Source organism: Amblyraja radiata, chromosome 28 (genome assembly GCF_010909765.2).
Source record: "Amblyraja radiata isolate CabotCenter1 chromosome 28, sAmbRad1.1.pri, whole genome shotgun sequence".
In the NCBI taxonomy this organism is placed as follows: Eukaryota; Metazoa; Chordata; class Chondrichthyes; order Rajiformes; family Rajidae; genus Amblyraja; species Amblyraja radiata.
The window spans coordinates 13,096,450-13,120,436 of NC_045983.1; the positions used below are offsets into that span (position 1 = coordinate 13,096,450).

The 23,987-nt window shown below is 41.5% G+C and overlaps 1 protein-coding gene across 6 annotated transcripts in view; it reads right to left on the minus strand.

The window, feature by feature from the left end:
* bcas3 (BCAS3 microtubule associated cell migration factor) overlaps positions 1-23,987 on the minus strand; it is a 692,691-nt gene that overhangs the window by 588,779 nt on the left and 79,925 nt on the right. For 5 of the 6 annotated variants that reach the window (XM_033045811.1, XM_033045815.1, XM_033045814.1 and 2 more), the window contains one exon: positions 21,051-21,123. In XM_033045811.1, the coding sequence (XP_032901702.1) occupies positions 21,051-21,123 (73 nt within the window). Of the gene's footprint in view, positions 1-20,792; positions 20,970-21,050; positions 21,124-23,987 lie in introns of those variants that run through there. The other variant, XM_033045816.1, reaches the window with a different exon arrangement.

Sequence of the window (23,987 nt, forward strand, 5' to 3'; positions counted from 1 at the left end):
AAAAACCTGTCACAATATTCCACATTTCTGCCCGGCCTCAACAAACGCTCACCACATGAGAGACTTTCCAAGGCCTGAAGGGCTACTTTGATTCAAGAGCACTGCAGGCATTAGCAGAAGCGTAATTAGGGTAAAAAGTTCAACCGCAGCTCCGCGTCTAAAGCTGTGCCAGAAATTAACTTCCCCTCATTCACTGTAGTGTACTGTATTGAACTAAACTGAACCCTCCCTTAGAGCCCATATTAAAAACACATTTTGGCTTTTATGGTGCTGCTTCCTATTCAAATTAATTATTGTGCCACATTCTGGATGTAATTTCTAGGAAATGTACCACTACAAGCTCATCTTTATCTTCCATGGTATAGACGAGTAGCAAAGAAAACGCATTGCGGACTCAAATGCCTCAGATATAAATCACTATAAACTTCAGCTGATAGAAGTCAACTAAAACAAAGAGCATAAAAGTGATGCAGAAAGAAATGTAGTGTGACAGAATGGCTGAAAAGTCAGATTCCTATTTTTGTTGCAGATTTGGCTTTAGCTCTACCATGTTGGCTTTCAACTGGACATTTTTTTAAGATAAAAGATATTCAATCCTTTGTCTCCAGATACTTTCAACACCATTTTCCTCTGCGACGAAATGGTTCTTCATTCCAGCTCCTCAGTCACGACCAATTCAAGAATGAATTTGTGAAATACATAGCTAACAACTACTAGAGAGGGACAAGAAACAAAATAATAACATGGAACAAACTGCAAAAATTGATGTTTTTAAAAGTGAAATCGACTGTGCCACATAAAAAAATTGCACAACCAAATAAAATGATAACATGGCCAGTGCTCATACTTAGATGGCAACTGTGACATCAGCAACTTATGTTGTCTCAACCAATGGTCTAATCTATAACTGATGCAAGATCTTCATACCAGGTTGTTGACAATAGGGGTAATTTTAGGAATTAGCTTCAAGCAACTGAGAATGTTCAACTCTAAATCAAAAGCTGAAAAATTGAATTATTTTATTTCCATACTGTCAGCTGACTATAAACAATCACCGCTATCATAGTCACCATTCATCATATTCCAATCTGCTGGCACAAAGTCAGAATAAGCGGCGCAGTGGTAAGCCACTGACTCAGCGCTAGAGACCCAGGTTCGATCCTGACTTCGGGTGCTGTCTGTGTGAAATTTGCATGTTCTTCCTGTGACTGCATGAGTTTTCTCCGGGTGAACCGCTTTCCTCCCACATCCCCAAAGACGTGAGAGTTTGTAGGCTAAATGGCCTCTATATTTTGCCCCTTGTGTGAAGGGAGTGGATGCAAAAGTGGGATAACTCAGAACTAGTATGAACATGTGATTGATTCAGTGTGGACTCGGTGGACCGTACGTTCTGTTTTCCTTGCTATATCTTTCAAATAATCAATCAACCAATTTAGGAGGCAAGGGGATAGACTTCTTTATTTAAATACCAATGAACAGAGATTTGATGCCACAATTTTCCTACTAGTTCACATAATTTTCAACTTCTGTTATATCGTTTGTGTTTGGCTATTCTACTCGAGTGAGAATGAGTATCCAATTGCCCTTCTTAGTTATAGATTAACCGTCATCAATAAGAGCAACAATGCTTACAATGCACATGCTTTAGACAATAGACAATACAGTGGCTTGCAAATGTTTTCATACCCCTTGAACTTTTCCACATTTTGCCACGTTACAACCACAAACGTAAATGTATTTTATTGGGATTTTATGTGATAGACCAACACAAAGTGGTGCATAATTGTGAAGTGGAAGGAAAATGATACATGGTTTTCAAATTTTTTTACAAATAAAAAACTGAAAAGTGTGGCGTGCAAAAGTATTCAGCCCCCCGAGTCAATACTTTGTAGAACCACCTTTCGCTGCAATTACAGCTGCAAGTCTTTTGGGGTATGTCTCTACCAGCTTTGCACATCTAGAGACTGAAATTTTTGCCCATTCTTCTTTGCAAAATAGCTCAAGCTCAGTCAGATTGGATGGAGAGCGTCTGTGAACAGCAATTTTCAAGTCTTGCCAGAGATTCTCAATTGGATTTAGGTCTGGACTTTGACTGGGCCATTCTAACACATGAATATGCTTTGATCTAAACCATTCCATTGTAGCTCTGGCTGTATGTTTAGGGTTGTTGTCCTGCTGGAAGGTGAACCTCCGCCCAAGTCTTTTGCAGACTCTAACAGGTTTTCTTCCAAGATTGCCCTGTATTTGGCTCCATCCATCTTCCCATCAACTCTGACCAGCTTCCTGTCCCTGCTGAAGAAAAGCATCCCCACAGCATGATGCTGCCACCACCATGTTTCACAGTGGGGATGGTGTGTTCAGGGTGATGTGTAGTGTTAGTTTTCCGCCACACATAGCGTTTTGCATTTAGGCCAAAAACTTCAATTTTGGTCTCATCTGACCAGAGTACCTTCCTCCACATGTTTGCTGTGTCCCCCACGTGGCTTGTGGCAAACTGCAAACGGGACTTCTTATGGCTTTTTTTCAACAATGGCTTTCTTCTTGCCACTCTTCCATAAAGGCCCGATTTGGGGAGTGCACGACTAATAGTTGTCCTGTGGACAGATTCTCCCACCTGAGCTGTGGATCTCTGCAGCTCCTCCAGAGTTACCATGGGCCTCTTGGCTGCTTCTCTGATCAATGCTCTCCTTGCCCGGCCTGTCAGTTTAGGTGGACAGCCATGTCTTGGTAGGTTTGCAGTTGTGCCATACTCTTTCCATTTTCGGATGATGGATTGAACAGTGCTCCGTGAGATGTTCAAAGTTTGGGATATTTTTTTTATAACCTAACCCTGCTTTAAACTTCCACACAATTTTATGCCTGACCTGTCTGTTGTGTTCCTTGGGCTTCATGATGCTGTTTGTTCACTAATGTTCTCTAACAAACCTCTGAGGCCTTCACAGAACAGCTGTATTTATACTGAGATTAGATTACACACAAGTGGACTATTTACTAATTAGGTGACTTCTGAAGGCAATTGGTTGCACTGGATTTTATTTAGGGGTATCAGAGTAAAGGGGGCTGAATACTTTTGCACGCCACACTTTTCAGTTTTTTATTTGTAAAAAAATTTGAAAACCATGTATCATTTTCCTTCCACTTCACAATTATGCGCCACTTTGTGTTGGTCTATCACATAAAATCCCAATAAAATACATTTACGTTTGTGGTTGTAACGTGACAAAATGTGGAAAAGTTCAAGGGGTATGAAAACTTTTGCAAGCCACTGTAGGTGCAGGAGTAGGCCATATGGCCCTTCAGGCCAGCACCGCCATTCAATGTGATCATGGCTGATCATCCACAATCACTTTCTGTTCCAAAAATGTTTATTTCTTGACATGTGGTGACTTTTATTGAAAAGGTCAATTAAATGACGAAAATGTGGTGGAGAAGCGTGAAAAGAAATGCAGGTTTTTAAAAACCACAGCTTCCCACAACTTGATTACAAATGTGCGAGTGGAATGTCTGAAGAAGAATCTCGACCCGAAACATCACCTATTCCTTCGCTCCATAGATCTGCCTCACCCGCTGAGTTTCTCCAGCATTTTTGTCTACCTACAAATGAGCGAGTGATTCTTAGATTCAAATGTTTGCCAGCAACATTAAAAAACTGATGATCCGTGATCTCCTGGAACATGCCTATTATCAACCAAGAACTTGTTTAGCTGAAACTAATACTCATTATTGCACCCCAGGGATATCCAAAATGTAGCCATTGGGCAGCAATTGATCCCCAAGCCTTAAAAGCGATGTTGAAGCAACATGGGTCAAATTGATCCTTTGTTTAATTTCTGTGAGACTGGAGATTTGGAAATGGCATTTCATTGTTGTATTCAGAGTTGAACACCAAGAACCTGAAGGTAAACAAAAAATGCTGGGGCAACTCAGCAGGATAGGCAGCATCTCTGGAGTGAAGGAATGTGTGACGTTTCAGGTCGAGACCCTTCTTCAGACTCTGAGATATATACAATTTAAGCAGCATAGATTTAAATGTGATGTGGCCCCTGAGGTTCAATGTGAAACGTACTCCATAAAAATACAAAACACTTGGCTGTCACCATTCTGACACCAAAGGTAGAAAATAAAATCAACTGACCCATATTTTTGTCTCACTAGTTTAAACAGTGCAATAAACTTCAGAGCTAACATGCAACCAAACATAAATGAATTGAAATAGCTCAGAAGTCAATGACAGAGATTTACAAACTTCCAAATGAAGTGGTCGTTTTAGACCAAGACAAATACATTTGCAACCATATAAAATGTAAGAGACACAACATTTTAATTTCAATAATTATATTATGTCATATCTTCGCCTTGCTGAATTTCATGTTCCTTATTATTTTAAATCTTTCCTAATCATCCCAAAGACATGCAGATTTGTATGTTGATTGGTCTATGTAAATTGTTCCTGGTGTGTAGGGAGTGAATGCAAAAGTGGAATAACATTGAACTATTGTGAAGAGATGATCGATGATCAGAATGGACTCAGTGGGCTGAAGGGCCCATTTCCATGCTGTATCTTTCAATCCAAAAACAATTCAATTTTGGTTGTTACTTACTTCTACATTGTATACCTGCTTGAAACAATGTTAATTATGCAAATTGTTTAATGGTTACAACAGAGTTATCTTGAAGATAATTCAACCTCAATTAAATTAGAACTAAATACAATTCCTTTATATCATCTGTTAAAAGCGGAACATTTAACCCTCCATGTGTTCTGCTTCTTTCAAAGAATCATTGTTAGTCCTTCAGCTCTTTTCCCGTTCAAGTGCAAATCTAATTTCTCTTAAAAAAAAATTTCATCTTTAAAGTTCAAGAATAGCTTCTTCCCAACTACCATCAGGCTCTTGAACAGTACACAACACTAACCAGGGCTCGAAATCAACAGTTGCCCGGGTGCCAATGGCAACCAAAAGTCCCGCCTGGCTTGGCCCCTCTCTCTATCTCTCTCTCTCTCTGCCATCCGTGTCCGGGCTGCCAAGTTTCCCCTTTCCGGCCGCTGCTCACCCGCCGGCATGGCCGGCCGCCTTGCACATCCTCCCCCTGCACATGTGCACAACCACGGCCAGCACATTATCCAGAGGCTCGACCGCAGGGGGTCAAATTCCACTCGCCAATCGGCTGCGGAGGTCCCGATGAGGTCGAGACCCGGCCTAGGCGCCACATTTTATGGGGGGGACTTCCGGGTGGGATGTTAAGGGCACTCTCATCATTTTGTCCGGATTAAAGAAAGTGCTGGAAAATTTGTGGTGGCCCGGTATGATCAGCGACTGCCAAGTGTAACACATGTGGATCATGCATTGTAAGGTTTATATGTTGAAATTAATTGCATTGTTCATTGTATGAGATTAGGATCCTGCATTCAGATAGAGCTGGCTATGTTTGACATTCATTTATATCCATGATCTGCAGCTTTATATACTTAATAAATGAGCACATGCTCAAGATTATACATTAGTGTCTTCGTTCTAACATTTAAGCAATTTGTTGCAGCAGCCCATTTATTCAAATTGTCCAGTGTATGAAACTGCTTTACAAAAATCGGTGGTGAAAATATTGCCATGGTGAGCTTTTGCAGTGTGATCTTTTTCATTTGTGGTCGTATCGTGGGTTTAATATTGGTCAGGATTAATTAACTAGTTTTGTCTTTGATTTAATTTAATTTAACACTTTATAAACACTGGCTATTCGCCTGTAGGGAGGAACTGCAGATGCTGGTTTAATAGACAATAGACAATAGACACAAAAGCTGGAGTAACAGGCAGTATCTCTGGAGAGAAGGAATGGGTGACTTTTTAGGTCAAGACCGCTCCTCAGACAAGTCTGAGGAAGGGTCTCGACCCGAAACGTCACCCATTCCTTCTCTCCCAAGATTCTGCCTGTTACTCCAGCTTTTTGTGTCTAGCTTCTGGATATTAACCTATTATTCTGGTATTATCCCACCATTCTGTGATGGGAATAAATCTCTAGGAGCCCAGCTCTCAATCAGGGTAGATTTTAATTGATGGGCGTAACCGCAATTGGACTCCGTAGACACGCGGCCTGCAACATGCCAGAGGAAAGAGTTTAACCCTATCTACATCCAATCCTTCCAATATTCTGGCGTCACTGTTAAAGTGCATCTTCGCAGTTGTACTCTCTATTCTCATTGCAGAACAGAAATGCATTGTTTGTTCCATTCTTATAAATCTCCTGATTTTGTCAATGCAAGACATTGACATTTTTCCTAGAGAATAGGGTCTGGAAATGGATACAGAATGTAACAGACCCCAAATAACAATATCTAAAGAGTTTGCATGACTTTGTTGCTTCTATACACTATGTTTTGATTTATAAAGTCAACTTTGCAACAATCATATCAATATACCATGCTGCTTTTGATTATCTGAGTACATACACTCCAGGTGTTGCTTTTAGAGTTAAGAACATAGAAAAGTAAAGCACAGGAACAGACCCTTCAGTTCACAATGTTTGAATATGATATCGTTAAACTAATCTCTTCTGCCTGCACATGATCCATATCCCTCAATTCCCTGCATATCCGTGTGCCTAACTAAATACCTCTTAAATGCTATTAGGATATCGATGGTAGGAGACTCAATTATGGTGTTATCTCTGAATGTCAATGGAAAATGGTTAGGCTCTCTCTCGTTGGAGATGGTCATAGCCTGGTACTTTTATGGTGCATATCTTGTGCCTGAATGTTGTATGTGTCTTACTACCAGCATTTGCTGCTTCATTGCTGAGGAGTTATGAAGGAATTGAACATTGTGCAGTCATCAATAAATGTTCCAATTTCTAACCTTATAATGGTAGGAAAGTTACTGATGAAGAGACTGAGAATAGATGGGTCTAGGACACCATTTTAAGGTGCTCCTGAAACTATGTCCTGGAATTAGAATGATTGACCTCTAACAATCAAGCACATGTTCCTTTGCAAGAAGTATGACCAACCTAAAGGGTGCTTTCCGTTTGATGCTGCTTTACCAGGGCATCTTGATACCACACTCATTCAAATGTGGCCTCGATGTCAAAGGCAGTCACTCTTAACTCACCCATTTGATCAATATTTGAACAAAACACATATTGAAGTCTGGAACAAAATAGAAATGTTGAAATTCAAACTAGGCAATGGCAAGTAGGTTATTGCAAAGTCGGTACCAATTGATAATGTTTTCCCCACTTTGCTCATTATGGCGACTGGAGTCATTCAACAGTAATAGGATTAGATTTGTCCTGCTTTTTGTGAACAGGACACATCTGAGAAATTTTCTTGGAAATTGTACCTTGTGTTGGAATTGCCTGTGCATTCTGGTTACAGAATGTTAGCAATCGTACAAATGACAGGGAGGTTTCTAACTGTCCATGTGCCCTGAAGTTCAGTACCACTTTGCCCGAGCATTTCTAACTGCTTCATGCTGGATTTTCTTGGCAGGTCAAATTATCTATGAAACTGATAAAGAAAGGTAAAATGTGTTTGGAGAATAAATTAATTCCTCCCATTGTCGTGGCTTCCTCATCCCCCCCTGACCTCCCCCTTTCCGATACGGAACGGTCTGTCCTCAACAGAGGCCTCACCTTTGTTCCCCTCCGCCCAAACCTCAACGAGTTCCGGGTCTACCACGACGTAGAGCTTTTCTTCCGTCGCCTCCGTGCCTTTTTTTACGGAGAGGAGTCCTCACCACCCAGTGATGACCCTTTCTCCCGTCTCCACCAGTCCCCCTCCTCTTTGATTCCCCAGAACTGCCTTCTACCCTCTCTGGACCTATAATTTCGAACTGACATCAACCGTCTCAACCTTTCCACTCCCCTTACCTACTCTAACCTCACCCCCTCTGAAGGTACAGCCCTCCGCTCACTCTGCAGTAACCCTGACATTATAATCAAACCCGCTGACAAGGGAGACGCCGGGGCCAAGCGACAACTCTCAAACAACTCCTTGGACCATGATCCAATAGGCGAGCACCAGGCCTTGATCTCACATGCCATTTCTGATTTCATCGCTTCTGGCTGTTTGCCTTCCACAGCCTCCAACCTTATCGGTTTCCAGCCTCGCACAGTTTTTACCTTCTCCACAGAATCCACAAACAAAACTGCCCTGGCAGACCCATTGTTTCTGCCTGCTGCTGTCCCACGGAAATGATTTCCACGTACCTCGACTCCCTCCGGTCCAATCTCTCTCGGCCCATGTCCAAGATACCTCACATGCTCTTTGTCTCTTTAATGACTTCCGCTTTCCGAGCCCCCACTACCTCATCTTTACTATGGACGTTTAGTCACTTTACACCTCCATCCCCCACCAGGAAGGCCTTAAAGCCCTCCGTTTCTTCCTCGACCGCAGAACCATCCAATTTCCCTCTACTAACATTCTACTCCGCCGAGCGGACCTGGTCCTCACCCTGAACAACCTCTCCTTTGACTCCTCCCACTTCCTCTAAGTCCAAGGTGTAGCTATGGGCACTCATATGGGCCCCAGCCTGCCTCTTTGTAGGGAACGTTGAACAATCCCCGTCCCAGGCGTACACTGGCCCTATCCCCGAACTCTATCTCCATTACACTGATGATTGCATCGGTGCTACCTCCTGCACCCATGCAGAACTCATGGACTTCATCAATTTCACCACCAATTTTCATCCTGCTCTCAAATTTACTTGGACCATCTTCTCCCTCCCCTTTCTTGATCTCACCGTCTCCATCACAGGAAATAGACTATTGACTGACGTCTCTTACAAACCTACTGACATCCACAACTATCTCAACTACACTTCTTCCCACCCTGCTTCCTGGAAAGACTCTATCCCCTACTACTAATTCCTCCGTCTCCACTGCAACTGTACCCAAGATGAGGTGTTCCATACTAGGACATCCGAGATGTCCTCATTCTTTAGGCAATGGGGGTTCCCCTCTCCCATCATAGAGGCCCTCACTCGTGTTTCCTCGGTACCCTCCCCTCCCCCTAGTTGTAACAGAGATAGAGTCCCCCTAGTCCTTACCTCCCACCCTATCAGCCATCGCATACAACACATAATCCTCCGAAATTTCCGCCACCTCCAACGGGATCCCACCACCAGCCACATTTTCCCATCTCCACCCCTTTCCGCCTCTGCAGAGAACGTTCCCTTCGCAACTCCCTAGTTAACTCATCCCTTCCCACCCAAACCACCCCCTCCCCAGGTACCAACCCCCGCAACCACAGAAGATGCAACACCTGTCGCTATACCTTCTCCATCAACTCTGTCCAGGGACCCCAACAGTCCTTTCAGGTGAGGCAGAGGTTCACTTGCACCTCCTCCAACCCCATCTACTGTATCCGTTGTTCAAGGTGCGGACTCGTATACATCGGCGAGACAAAGCACAGACTGGGCGATTATTTCACAGAACACCTTCGCTCAGCCTGCCTGAACCTTCCTGATCTCCCGGTTGCCGGACACTTTAATTCTCCTTCCCATTCCTACACAGACCTTTCTGGCCTAGGTCTCCTCCATTATGAGAGTGAGGCTAAACACAAATTGGAGGAACAGCATCTCATATTTCGCTTGGACATAACACAGCCCAGTGGTATGAATATTAATTTATTTCACTTCAGGTAGCCCTGGCATTCCCTCTCTCTCTATCCCTCCCCCACCCAAGTCACATTCATTTCTCATCTTCACCCTACAAACAACTAATGACCCGTTTCCTTTATCATCGTTACTTTTTTGCATATCTTTCATTCATTGTTCTTTATCTCTCCACATCACCATCTACATCACCCAGTCTGAATAAGGGCCTCGACCCGAAGCATCACCCCTTCTCTCCAGAGATGCTGCCTGTCCTGCTGAGTTACATCAGGTTTTTGTGCCCATCTTCGGTTTAAACCAGCATCTGCAGTTCCTTCTTATAGGCTGTGGGCCGAGGAGTTTTATTCTGCAGTTTCGTGACCCCAGTCACCAAACTACATGAAAGTTTCACATATTGTGTAAAAATTTTTATATAAATCACCCCTGAAACTCGATATGAAGAAGACTTGCACATTTTTATTAAATTAGAGAAAAACCGGAAAAATGTCGGGAATGTTTTAGTCCAATCAAAGCACATTTAACATTGAGTTGTCTGCCAGTTGGCCAATCACGCGCTTTGTTTCAGGCTAGCACACAAAATGGCTGAGGGGGCTTCACAGATGCCTGTTTTACTGGAGATTCCGATGTGTTGTTCTGTGGAATAAATGTTGTGGAAACTTGCAGCAGGTTATTGTATTTAGTGGGAAAAGCATTAAAAAGGCTGAAGAAAGTGCTGCGAAGTGGATTAAAGTGCAAGAAAGCCTTCAAAGTCCCTGCTGATGTGCTGGAACACAAAGAAGGCCCCCCATGAATCAACTCTAACTGAAAGGTAAGACTAAAGTCTGAATTTATGAAAATCTATCCGTATGGACTTTAATTAATTTAATTGCACCATTTTATAATGTGAATAAATTCATTCATTCATTCATTCCTTATTCATTCATTCACTCACTCACTTACTCATTCATTCATTCATTCATGAAATTGAGGGCCTAAACTATAACACAGTCAATTAAACATTTTCACTAATGCCAGCTTGTAGTAGAGTAATAAGTCTTTAACAAATAATCTCGGAGCAGCCTGCGAAAACTTACCGGGAAAAAGTGCTCCGACCGCAGGGCCTAGGTACTCGCGGTAAAGAGCGATCGATATCCCTCCGTTTTTCTCCCGTTATCGGGGTCTGAAAACGACCGCTACAGACGGCACTATGTACACTATGAATGAATTTATTCACATTATAAAATGGTGCAATTAAATTAATTAAAGTCCATACAGATAGATTTTCATAAATTCAGACTTTAGTCTTACATTTCAGTTAGTTGATTCATGGGGGCCTTCTTTGTGTTCCAGCACATCAGCAGGGACTTTGAAGGCTTTCTTGCACTTTAATCCACTTCGCAGCACTTTCTTCAGCCTTTTTAATGCTTTTCCCACTAAATACAATTACCTGCTGCAAGTTTCCACGACATTTATTCCACAGAACAACACATCGGAATCTCCAGTAAAACAGGCATCTGTGAAGCCCCCTCAGCCATTTTGTGTGCTAGCCTGAAACAAAGCGCGTGATTGGCAAACTGGCAGACAACTCAATGTTAAATGTGCTTTGATTGGACTAAAAACTTCCCGACATTTTTCCGGTTTTTCTCTAATTTAATAAAAAATGTGTAAGTCTTCTTCATATCGAATTTCAGGGGTGATTTATATAAAAAAATTTACACAATATGTGAAAATTTCATGTAGTTTGGTGACTTGGGTCACAAAATCCTATTTCTAGACACATTTTTGATGCTCGGCCCACAGCCTATTAAAACAAATTAAAATTCTTACTGGCTTTATAATCTGCAAGAAAGTCCAAAGTGGTATTCACTTCAACTAGATTAAGTACTCTCAAACTGTGCAAGTTCATTGACATTGGCACAAAGTACCTTTCCTTTTTAAATCCACAAGTAAAATAAGACATTCAGGTGAAACCTCTTCACCTAGATTGGATCGAGCATGTAGGACATGCAACCACAAAAATTGTTAAGGGTCATACCGGTCCTAAGGGGCTGTTTGGTGGCACCGTGGTATGGGCGGCATGGTGGCGCAGCGGTAGAGTTGCTGTCTTACAGCGTTTGCAGCGCCGGAGACCTGGGTTTGATCCCAACTACGGGTGCTGTCTGTACGGAGCTTGTACGTTCTCCCCCTGACCGCATGGGCTTTCTCCGAGATCTTCGGTTTTCTCCCACACTCCAAAGACGTACAGGTTTGTAGATTAATTGGCTTGGTACAAGTGTAAATTGCCCCTAGTGTTAAAGCGTGGGGATGTTAGTTCGGTGCGGACTCGGTGGGCCGAAGGTCCTATTTTTGCGTTGTGTCTCTAAACTAAACTACCATCAACTATATATTTTCCCCTTACATTTAACTTCCCAGAGTGGAACAACTACTTCTGTGTCTTCCCCTGACCTTGTACTTGAGTATGCATCTATCTTTCAGCCCTTGGGCTTCTGGACCTCTGTCCATTTTATCCACACCTATCCTTTGTCTTTGCTGTTAGCACCAAACCCACCGATTTTTTTGTGATGTGGAAGGAAACTGGAGAACCCAGAGTAAACCCAAGTGGCCACAGGGAGAACGTGCAAACGCCATACAGACAGCACCCGAGGTCAGGTGTGGAAGTGGGACTCCAGCGCTATGTGGCAGCAGGTCCACTGATCTTAGAGACGCAGTACAGATACACAGACAGAGTACAGGTACACTGTTCCTTGAAAGTGGCATCACATATGGTGGTAAAGGCTTTGGCACATTGGCCTTCATCTCAGGGTAATGAGTATAGAAATTGGGATACAAAAAAGCTGGAGAAACTGAGCAGGTGCAGCAGCATCTATGGAGCGAAGGAAAAAGGCAACGTTTCGGGCCGAAACCCTTCTTCAGACCCGAAACGTTGCCTATTTCCTTCGCTCCATAGATGCTGCTGCACCCGCTCAGTTTCTCCAGCTTTTTTGTGTACCTTCGATTTTCCAGCATCTGCAGTTCCTTCTTAAGCGTAGAAATTGGGATGTTATGTTACTATTATACAAGACGTTGATGATGCTGCATTTGGAGTATAGGGTTCGGTTTTGGTCGAATTGCTGTGGGAAAGATGTCATTAAGGCTCAAGTCCTGGCAACAACCTTGTAAATCTTCTCTGCACTCTGGAAAAAGTGGTATGAATATATATGAGGATGTTGCCAGGACTCAAGGCTGCCCGATTCTCACTTCAGCCTCTTATCCACATTTGCATTCCAGTGCCTTTTGGAGAAGGAATGCATTGTCAGAGATGTCATCCTATGGAAACATTCAAATAAAAATCCTCTTGAGTTATCCTAGTATTCCATAAAGCATTCCTCCCCCAACCAATAACAAGAAAAATAGATTCATGCCTTTTGAATCTGATAATAGTGGATAGTGCTAAATACAACATGGCTATCATGTTTGCACTAAAGCACTTTGAATCATGTCCAAAAGCCATAAGAAAAAAGTAAATGTATTTCTTTGTTATTCTCAAATATGTATTGAGTATATATACTTTTACAAACCGTACCCTTAATTTCACATAATTAACAGTCAAATAAATATTATAATTCATCAGTTAACGATTGCCATACCGAACATCTTGTTAAAATTTCAGGCAGCCTTTCAGCCTTGTGCCACTGATACCATTTTGAATAAGGAGAGGTTGAAGATATTGCAATGCTGTGCAGCTGCCCAATTCAATCCAACAACATCCCAACCAACTTGTCGTAAAATGACAGATGTGATTGGCTCATCGCCAAGTCCATCTGATCCTGACTCATTGAGTAAGGATTAACTTCCTAACCACTTAAAATAAAATGATTTAGAAATTCAACTCTCAACAGGGTGAATATATGTGATTTTTTTTTTTAAATAGCAGCTTCAATATATTATACATTATCTGAATAAAGTTCTGCTCTATGCCAAGCATTTACTGAGAGATTCATGAAGCAAACTGATGCAGGGGAAAATCAACATTCATGTCTACACGATGAAAACTTTAGAAGTCTCTTCTTGACCTTTAGAAGAACATTCCAGTTCACATTCTAGAAGCCATCTGTACTCTAATCATTCCCTTATTTTTAAACATTCTAATATCCCTAGCAATGCTTCTCACTTTATCCATTGAAAGAATTGTATCATCCAGTACAGTATTACAACTTGACCATAAAAATTGGTCCGTCTGTAGAATTTATTTAGGATTTTGATCGGTGGAATTCGTCACCAACGGCTGGTTCATCTTGAGCATCAACTTTCTGCAGCAGCTTAAATGGCATTGTGCTCAAATATAGCACCATGCAATTGCTTTTTCTTCTAAGTATCAAAACATTGGATCTCCCTCTAATAAAGGGAAATCTTATACTGCAAACTGCAGAGCTTTTTAAAAACATTTCCAGGAAGATGATCCCAAGCCAGGCCAAGATATACGTATCCACTACCCCCCCCCCCCCCCCCCCCCCCCCCCCCCCCCCCCCCCCCCCCCCGCCTCCCCACCGATGTTGAGCGTCTACCACTCTCAACAATCAACGAATGTCGTGAAATGCTCCCCACCTATTGGCACAAGGGACTTCTTAACATCTTGTCCTGTGTATTTGATTCTATGGCCATTTCAATGGAAGAATATACTGTCCCAACATTGGAAGAATATTTGAACAGTGTCACAACTGTCCACATTTCCAAACAAACAAGTTGAGTACAATGATATTCATGCCAAGTACATGCAAGGCAGGAGAAATCTGCATAATCAGAAGGCATGTAATCACATCTGATTCTTTGCAATTATACCCTGAAAGTTTATGTCTGTCATTTTAATTGAAGTTAGACACAAAATGCTGGAGTAACTCAGAGGGTTGGGCAGCATCTCTGGAGAAAAGGAATAGGTCGAGACCCTTCTTCAGTCTCCCGAGATGCTGCCTGACCCGCTGAGTTACTCCAGCTTGTTGTGTCTATCTTCGGTGTAAACCAGCATCTGCAGTTCCTTCCTACACATTATAATTGAAATGTTTTTGCACTAAACCTCTCAACTGGTTATGATGAGAAAAACTCCAATGAGCTGAACTATACACTGATACTTTAAGATCTAAGATCTACATACTTTTACATCGCTTTCAAAGAGAAATACAGGATGTGGTATTCGAGTACGAGTTATAGAGTCACACAACATAGTGAGAGGCCTTTTACCCAACCACCAAATACTTATCTGTGCTAATTCACTTTACAAGCTGTAGACATGTAGTTTTGGCAATTCAAGTGCTTCTTAAATAGTATACGAGCAATTTTGTCCACTACAATCTGTGGGTGAAAAATACTTCCTCAGGTCACCAGTAAACCTCTTACTCCCAACTTATATCTAGAGAGAGTTAGATGTATCTCTTAGGGCTAAAGGAATCAAGGGATATGGAGAAAAAGCAGGAACTGATTTTAGATGACCAGCCATGATCATATTGAATGGTAGTACTGGCTCGAAGAGACGAATGGCCTACTCCTGCACCTATTGTTCTATGTTTCTATGTCCAATAAAAGACACAGAGTACTGGAGTAACTCAGTGGGCCAGCCAGCAAATCTGGAGAACATGGGTGATGATTTTGGTGGGGACACTTTCTCAGACTGCTTCAATCAGTCTTGGGAAGGGTCTGGACTCGAAATGTCACCAATCCATGTCCTCTAGAGATGCTGCCTGACTCACTGAGTTACTCCAAGTGAAACAGGACACCAAATTTTCTGCCCTATCAAGCAGATGTTGGTGTTGTAACTGTACTGGAATAGCTTGGCTAGATATGTAGTTAGTTCTGTAGCACGCTAGATGTGTTCAAATAAGTTTCCAGCAGCTGCAGATTCTTGTATCTCCCTCGAAGAAATTATTTTTTTCATTGTAATCTCAGTGGAAGGAACCATTTTCTGGAAATATAACCTACACCTTTTCCAATTTGCAGACCAAGGTTGGTCATTATTTGTGAAGGATGATCTGACCATACTAAATAATCAATAATGCTATTGATCATGATATGATCCTTTATTTCCTTCCTTTATTACATTATTTTAATACTTATTCTTCAAAATCAATGTGACTAGTGTCCATCAATATAGAGACATTGAACCAATAATGGTAAAGTCTCTATTTTGTGTTCTTGATATCTTGATATGTAAGATTCTATCTCTACTTAAGTTTTTTGAGCATTGTTGATTACCATTCCATAATTTAAATATTATCAGAGATTTATGCCCGAAGATGGCACATCTGACAATGCAGCTGTTTCTTAGTATTCCCTCAAAATCAAGGTATTTGACCAAAGCATAAATAAAAGGGGTTCTTGTAGAATTGGGATCAAAGGAAAATCACATTCTATGGCAGGAGTAATGTCTGACATACAAAATCATGTTTATGGCTGTCAGAATCCATTCGTAGCACCCTCAGGACATAACTGCTGAAGTACTTGAGGATAATTCCTTGTAGTTTTAGGGATAATGAATACATGACAATTCCATGGTGTTCACTCATAACTGTGGGTAATGAAGCAGATTGTGTAAACCTAGAGCAGACACGCCTTAGTCAAAGTTCATCTCTTAACCATAATTACAAAGAATGGATCATCACTTTTATTTTTTGTGATACCTTGCTGTATCACAGACGTATGCAATGCCCTCCATAATGTTTGGGACAAAGACCCATCATTTATTTATTTGCCTCTGTAATCCACAATTTGAGATTTGTAATAGAAAAAAATCACGTGGTTAAAGTGCACATTGTCAGATTTTATTAAAGGCCATTTTTATACATTTTGGTTTCACCATGTAGAAATTCCAGCTGTGTTTATACATAGTCCCCCCAATTCAGGGCACCATAATGTTTGGGGCACATGGCTTCACAGGTGTTTGTAATTGCTCAGGGGTGTTTAAATGCCTCCTTAATGCAGGTATAAGAGAACGCTCAGCACCTAGTCTTTCCTCCAGTCTTTCCATCACATTCGGAAACTTTTATTGTTGTTTATCTACATGAGGACAAAATTTGTGCCAATGAAAGTCAAAGAAGCCGTTATGTGATTGAGAAACAGGAATAAAACTGTTAGAGACATCAGCCAAACCTTAGGCTTACCAAAATCAATTGTTTGTAACATCATTAAGAAGAAAGAGAGCACTGGTGAGCTTACTAATCGCAAAGGGACCGGCAGGCCAAGGAAGACCTCCACAGCTAATCACAGAAGAATTCTCTCCATAATAAAGAAAAATCCCCAAACACCTGTCCGACATATCAGAAACACTCTTCAGGAGTCAGGTGTGGATTTGTCAATGACCACTGTCCGCAGAAGACGTCATGAATAGAAATACAGAGGCTACACTGCAAGATGCAAACCACTGGTTAGCCGCAAAAATAGGATGGCCAGAGTACAGTTTGCCAAGAAGTACTTAAAAGGTCTTGTGGTCAGATGAGACGAAGATTAACTTATATCAGAGTGATGGAAAGAGCAAAGTATGGAGGAGAGAAGGAACTGCCCAAGATTCAAAGCATACCACCTCATCTGTGAAACACAGTGGTGGGGGTGTTCTGGCCTGGGCAAGTATGGCTGCTAAAGGTACTGGCTCACTTATCTTCATTGTTGATACAACTGCTGATGGTTATAGCATAATGAATTCTGAAGTATGTAGACACATCCTATCTGCTCAAGTTCAAACAAATGCCTCAAAACTCATTGTCTGGCGGTTCATTCTACAGCAAGACCATGATCCCAGACATATTGCTAAAGCAACAATGGACTTTCTCAAAGCCAAAAAATGGTCAATTCTTGAGTGAACAAGTCAATCACGCAATCTAAACCCAATTGAACATGCCTTTTATAAGCTGGAGAGAAAACTGAAGGGGACAAACCCCCAAAACAAGCATAAGCTAAAGATGGTTGCAATACAGGCCTGGCAGAGCATCGCCAGAGAAGACACCCAGCAACTGGTGATGTCCATGAATCGCAGACTTCAAGCAGTCATTGCATGCAAAGGATATGGAACAAAATACTAAACATGACTACTTTCATTTACATGACATTGCTGTGTCCCAAACATTATGGTGCCCTGAAATAGGGGGACTATGTATAAACACTGCTGTAATTTCTACACGGTGAAACCAAAATGTATAAAATACCCTTTATTAAAATCTGACAATGTGCACTTTAACCACATGTGATTTTTCTATTACAAATCTCAAATTGCGGAGTGTAGAGGCAAATAAATAAATGATGCGTCTTTGTCCCAAACATTATGGAGGGCACTGTACGTCATGGAAACAGGCCCTTCGGACCACATTGTCCATGCCGACCAAGTAGGCATATTGAGCTAGTCCCATTTGCCTGCATTTGCCCCATAGCACTCTAAACCCTGCGTCTCCTGTGAGTTAACTTATTACCACATCTTTAAAATTGTACATATGTCTACATTGGATGAAAGTGCTTTGGAACAATCTGAAGTGATTAAATGTGACGGGAAAAAATATATATGCGGAGAATCAAACTCATCGCCGGCCGACGTGCCTTTTCCCCCTCCGGGCTCGCCTCCTCTCCCTTCCGTGTGATTCTCTTCCTCAGACTCCAGAAATAATTAAACAGAGGGATATGGTTCATGTGCAGGTAGATGAGATTTGTTTATCTTGGCATCATGTTTAGCACAGGCATTGTGGGCTGAAGGGCCAGTTCTTGTACTGCACTGGTCTATGGTTTAAATAACAGTAGTATAAGGATTTGTAAGTGTGACATAATAATTTATAATTTTTAAAAATCATCAAAATATAATCACTCACTTTTCTTTGTACTGTTTACTAGAGATTACTACCTATTTCACCTTTCCTCAATCTCAGTTGTGAAGCAAGAATTTATTTTGAAATGAAGAAGATTCGAGACAATATCATGCAACTCCAAGATAGGGAATGGCTTCCTTCACACAAAGCTGATAGCCAAGCTCCCATTATTTTCCCCTACTACAGCATTAAAGTTCCAAGGTTGCATTGCCCTGGCCCACCTGCATTTTGTTAGACGGTGATAGAGTCATACAACGCAAAAAATAGGCCCTTCAGCCCATCATGTCCAGGCGAATCGTCAGGCACCAATCAACAATAATGGTATATTTAAGTTTAAAAGTGTGCAAACCCTGTCTCCCTTTCTTAGGCCTCAGTCATCAGTGAGATTTGATATGATCTGGTGTTTGGTCTTGCAAACTGAGCTCGTCCAACACATTTGTAAGGGTCTGCAAAAATTGTAGGGCATTATTTATGAGCTCAATCTAAATCAGCTTCACCTGATTTAACTAATGTTTTCACTAACATCAGATGCCTACGGAAAATCACATACATCTATAAAACTATGACTGGAATATAATAAAAAATGAACTGTATTTTTCAAGATTTGATAACATTAACTCGACATTTGTGTATCCTCATAAAATGATCAAAGAGAATTATTGAAAACTACAGCACAACTTGAAGTACCCATGTCACTGAAAGCGAGTTTTGCAAGGCAATCTGCACCTTGGTTTGTAATTTGTGATTTATGCCACATCAAGCATACAACCAAAAGATGTTTTAAATATCATGATTGCCACAGTCACTCTTTCAAGCTTCAAATACCCACCATCCTCCGAGTGTAAAGTTTTTTAACTGCAATCCTTTAATAAATCACTTTAAATGTATGTCAGTGGTTATTTCCCTTCCCTTTCAATTCTATCCCATTGTTTTATACATACTAATCAAATCATTTCTCAACCTCCGACATTCTGTGCAATACTATCATAGGTTATCCAATAGCTAAAGTTGCCCAATCCTGACAACATGTTTATAAATCTTTTGAATCTTCCTAGTGCACTCATATCTTTCTGTAACACACTGACCATATCTATACATGGAACTCCAGTTGTAGCCTACCTCAATTTTTGTGCACTCTCTGGCCATATTCTCTATGTCATGGGAAAACAAGCAAGTTATTTTGTTTGTACTGTGAGAATCATATCTACTTGAACTGTTCCCTACAGGGATCTGTGCATTGGCACTAGATCAGATAATGTGTCTTTATATATTTGTCATTCCCAAATATATCAACTGAATAATGTAGTCCATTTGACCCTTTGCTATTTACCTGACCAATGCAATGATACTTACCACATATCCACAATTGTCTTCCTCCTATCAGTCTCATTATCACATTCCTAATTTGAGGAAGGACATTCTTGCTATTGAGGGAGTGCAGCGTAGGTTTACAAGGTTAATTCCCAGGATGGCGGAAATGTCATATGCTGAGAGAGTGAAGCGACTAGGCTTGTATACTCTGGAGTTTAGAAGGATGAGAGGGATTCTTATTGAAACATATAAGATTATTAAGGGTTTGGACACGCTAGAGGCAGGAAACATGTTCCCGATGTTGGGGGAGTCCAGAACTAGGGGCCACAGTTTAAGAATAAGGGGTAAGCCATTTAGAACGGAGACGAAAAAATACTTTTTCACACAGAGAGTTGTGAGTGTGTTGAATTCTCTGCCTCAGAGGGCGTCGGAGGCCGGTTCTCTGGATACTTTCAAGAGAGCTAGATAGGGCTCTTAAAGATAGCGGAATCAGGGGATATGGGGAGAAGGCAGGAACGGGCTACTGATTGGGGATGATCAGCCATGATCACATTGAATGGTGGTGCTGGCTCGAAGGGCCGAATGGCCTACTCCTGCACCTATTGTCTATTCTTGTTTCCTTTATTTAAATCAACACCACAAATTGGAATGAGCTAGTACCTAGTTTCCCCAAACCCGGCCTAAAATCACAATACCTGGCAACATTATTCTTGAGTCAAACTACTTTGGAATTCATTTTGCATCCAACTTGCTATTTCACTTGCATTAAATGTGGTTTTACATTTTGGATATCTGTCATTTGAAACTTGGTCAAAACTGTTTATTTAGAGGGCTGGGAATCTTTGAATTCTTGACACCAGAGGATTCACCATGCTTAGTGACTAAGTTTTAGACGAACATGGAAGGAAATGAATCTTACTGATGGGCCAGATAGGCCCATCTATTACATTACTTTAATTTCAAAAAGCATTTCCTCAGCATCACCTGTCTCTTCCTCTTCATTTGTGAAATGATTCAAGATAATTAACATTTCAAAATAAGGTGATATTCAGGGCAAGAGTACAAAAGGAAATGAAGCACTTACTTTTACGTCACCTGCAAAAATTGTTAAACATTTGCTAGTGTGATTTCTAGAAAGCAGCATCGACATGTCTTACCAACCACGAGGGCTGATGGTTTAGCACAGCTGCCCGCACCAGCAGCCTACATTGGTGTCACGTACATTTTATTCTCCAATGTGGAAATACTGTTGCTGGAGAAGCCAAATTCTTTCCACACTCTCACCCCCACCCCCACTATGCCGCATCTGGTTTACATTTTTGACAAACATGTTTCCTCTCACCCCGCTGATCCTGTGCTTTTGCACACACCAAGAAGCGGCCTTTTCTCAGCAAAATTATCAATTTTGTGAAGATCTGTGAATAAAAGCAGAGAGAAAAAAAAAATCAGAACAAAGAGGCACTTTTATCAACACACATGTCATCGCTTCAGTGTCTGCCAGTTCTCTCTCCCTCAATCTGCCACCCACCCACTCTGGTCCATTAGTCACAAGAAGATGCAGTTTAGGGGCAGGAAGTGTGTTAATGGAATTACAACTCTTAAGTCTGTAATCAAGTCATGATATAAATATTTCCAAAATCAAAAAAATGAAAACAGGGCATTCTTTTCTGTGGCCCATACCAAAAAAAATGAGCAAAAACAAAATACAGAGAGATCAAATGGCAACATGCAATGGAAAGATAAATTAGCTGGGGGTGGGTTGACTAAGTATGAAAGAGAAAATGGAAACACTGCAAGCATTTTAGAGCTTATAGAGTCAGCTGCAGCATGAAAAATATTTTACCTAGGAGGGACATTAACCTTGCAAACAAACAGCTTTAAACAATTAGTGCCTGAAAAGCCTCCAATGCCTTATTTCCATAAAAAGCACAGCAAAGGACCTAGCTGCGATTACATTTATTCCCCAGGCACAAAAACATTGAAAAAACATGTTCATTGGGGTGTTAAAGGATTAATGATGGATTAATATTTCTGCCGAAAGAAACAGCTGATGTGTACTGTTTTGGCATTATTTTTTTTCCTTTAAAATTTGTATAGTTTGTCTGTAAAGTTGTTCACCTTGCAGAGTAAACATCTGGATTTGAGAAAGCCAGAAGGATTGTGCATTCATATGCTCCATATTCACTGCACATCCCTGCAGCATATACAGTGTTACGCAGAAAAAAAATGTAATTCAAAGGATCAAAATAACTAGAAAAAACAAGCAAAAGAACATTAAGGAAATTGAATTATCTCCACCTGGCATAAGATAGCCCTCAAACCCGTAACTACTTAAGGCAGGTAGTCCTAGTCAGAGTTAGTAGACAACTTATCTGTTCTGGCAAAATGCACAATTTTGGTGGCCCAGTTTATTTGAAGTGCCAAGGTGTGCCATGCTAAACGCATCAAATTTAAATCAGCAGACAATATTGGAGGACAACGACTGAGGTTTGTTGGACAGGCAGAAAACACAGTTGGAATAAACAAGTCATTTTCGGGAGCGCTGGGCCACCACAGAGATCAATGCCAGGACCCAAATTTGTTCAATCTGCTGATTTAGGCACTGTTAAGACCAGATCTGGAACATTGCATACGGGTCCAGTCTCCCAATACAAGGAAGGTTATATTTTCAATAGGAGTACCGGAAACATTCACTGCACGGATTCCTGCGATGTCGGTTAGAGTACAAGAAGAAATTAAGTAGAGAAGGCCTATACCCACCAGTTTAGATGAGCGAAAAGTGAGCTCTTTGAAAAATATCAACTTTTATGGTATATTATGATAGGATAAGTATATAATCCCTCCAATGTACAGTCCCAAGAAAATAAGATTGAGGACTTAACGGCAAGATTGCTTTATCAGAGAGAGATGAGGAAATGCTGTGTACTATGTCTTACAGAGACATGGCTTATCCCCAGCTATCTGGACTCACCCCTCCGGGAAATGGGAGGGACGGCAGCATCTGCCTTACAGTAGAATCTTTGTGATGTTCGAACATAACGATCTTATCCAACTCTTGGGAATAAAATGCCATCTCTTCTACCTCCCAAGGTTCACCAACATTGTCTTGATTTCAGTCTATATCTCCCCCCTAGGAGAAATTCAGCCCGTACTTGAAGAACTACACTTAGTGATCAACAAATACCACACTGCCTGCCCCAATTCCTTCTCCGTCATTACCAGAACTTCAGTATGGCTAGATTGGAGAAGATACTTCGAAACTACCATCAGCACCTTTCCTGCAGCCCCAGAGGATCAAACACTCTAGACCATCAGAGACACCTATCGCTCCATCGTCACCGACACTTCGAAAAATTGTACTTCCTGGATGTGCTCCTCCTTTCTGCGTATAGACAGCAACCATTGCACACAGCTCCAGTGAAGAGGATTCTCTCCAGTACAGCGCTGGTCAAGGAAGGCAGAGGAACATCTTGGCAACTAATTGGGCAGAATATTAATGACTTGGCAATGGACTTGAACAAATACACCACAGATGTTACTGACTTCACAAGGAAATTTGTGGAGGTGTGCATTCCTAATCAGAAACCTTGGATGAACCAAAACATCCTCAATGTTCAAGTTGGCACCCCAGAGTCATACAAGAAGTCCAGACACAACCTCCAGAAGGCCATCACGAATGCAAAGAAACACCTGTCAGTAAACTTGAGTCTCAGATAGTGTGACAAGTGTGACAAGGCTAGCACAGCATCACATCCTTCAAGGTGAAGCAGAGTAGCTCATGACAACGATACATCACTCCTGGATGAGCCCTATGCTATCTATGCTCATTTGACGGGGATAATGCAGCTGCTCCTGCCCGCAAAGACCCCAACGACCCTGTGATCTCAGCCTCCGACTGATGTCTGAAGATCTTTCGTGAGAGTGAAGCCTCAGAATATGCTGGTCCTGATGCTCTACCTGGCAATGTTCTCAAAACCTGGCTAGACTAACTAGCAAGAGTTTTCATGGACATTTTCAATCACTCACCCATAAGGTCTCCGCCTACTTTAAAATGATATCCTTAATACTTGTGGCCAAGAAGTGCTAAGTGACATGCCTCAAAGATTAGTGACTGGCAACACTCATATCCAGCGTGATGAAGTGTTTTGAGAGGTTGGTTATACCATAAATCAACTCATGCCTCAGTAACAACCTTGATCTACTTTGTACCGCCACAACTGATCGACAGCAGATGCGATCTCACTGGCTCACCACTCTGTGCTGGATCACTTGGATTGCA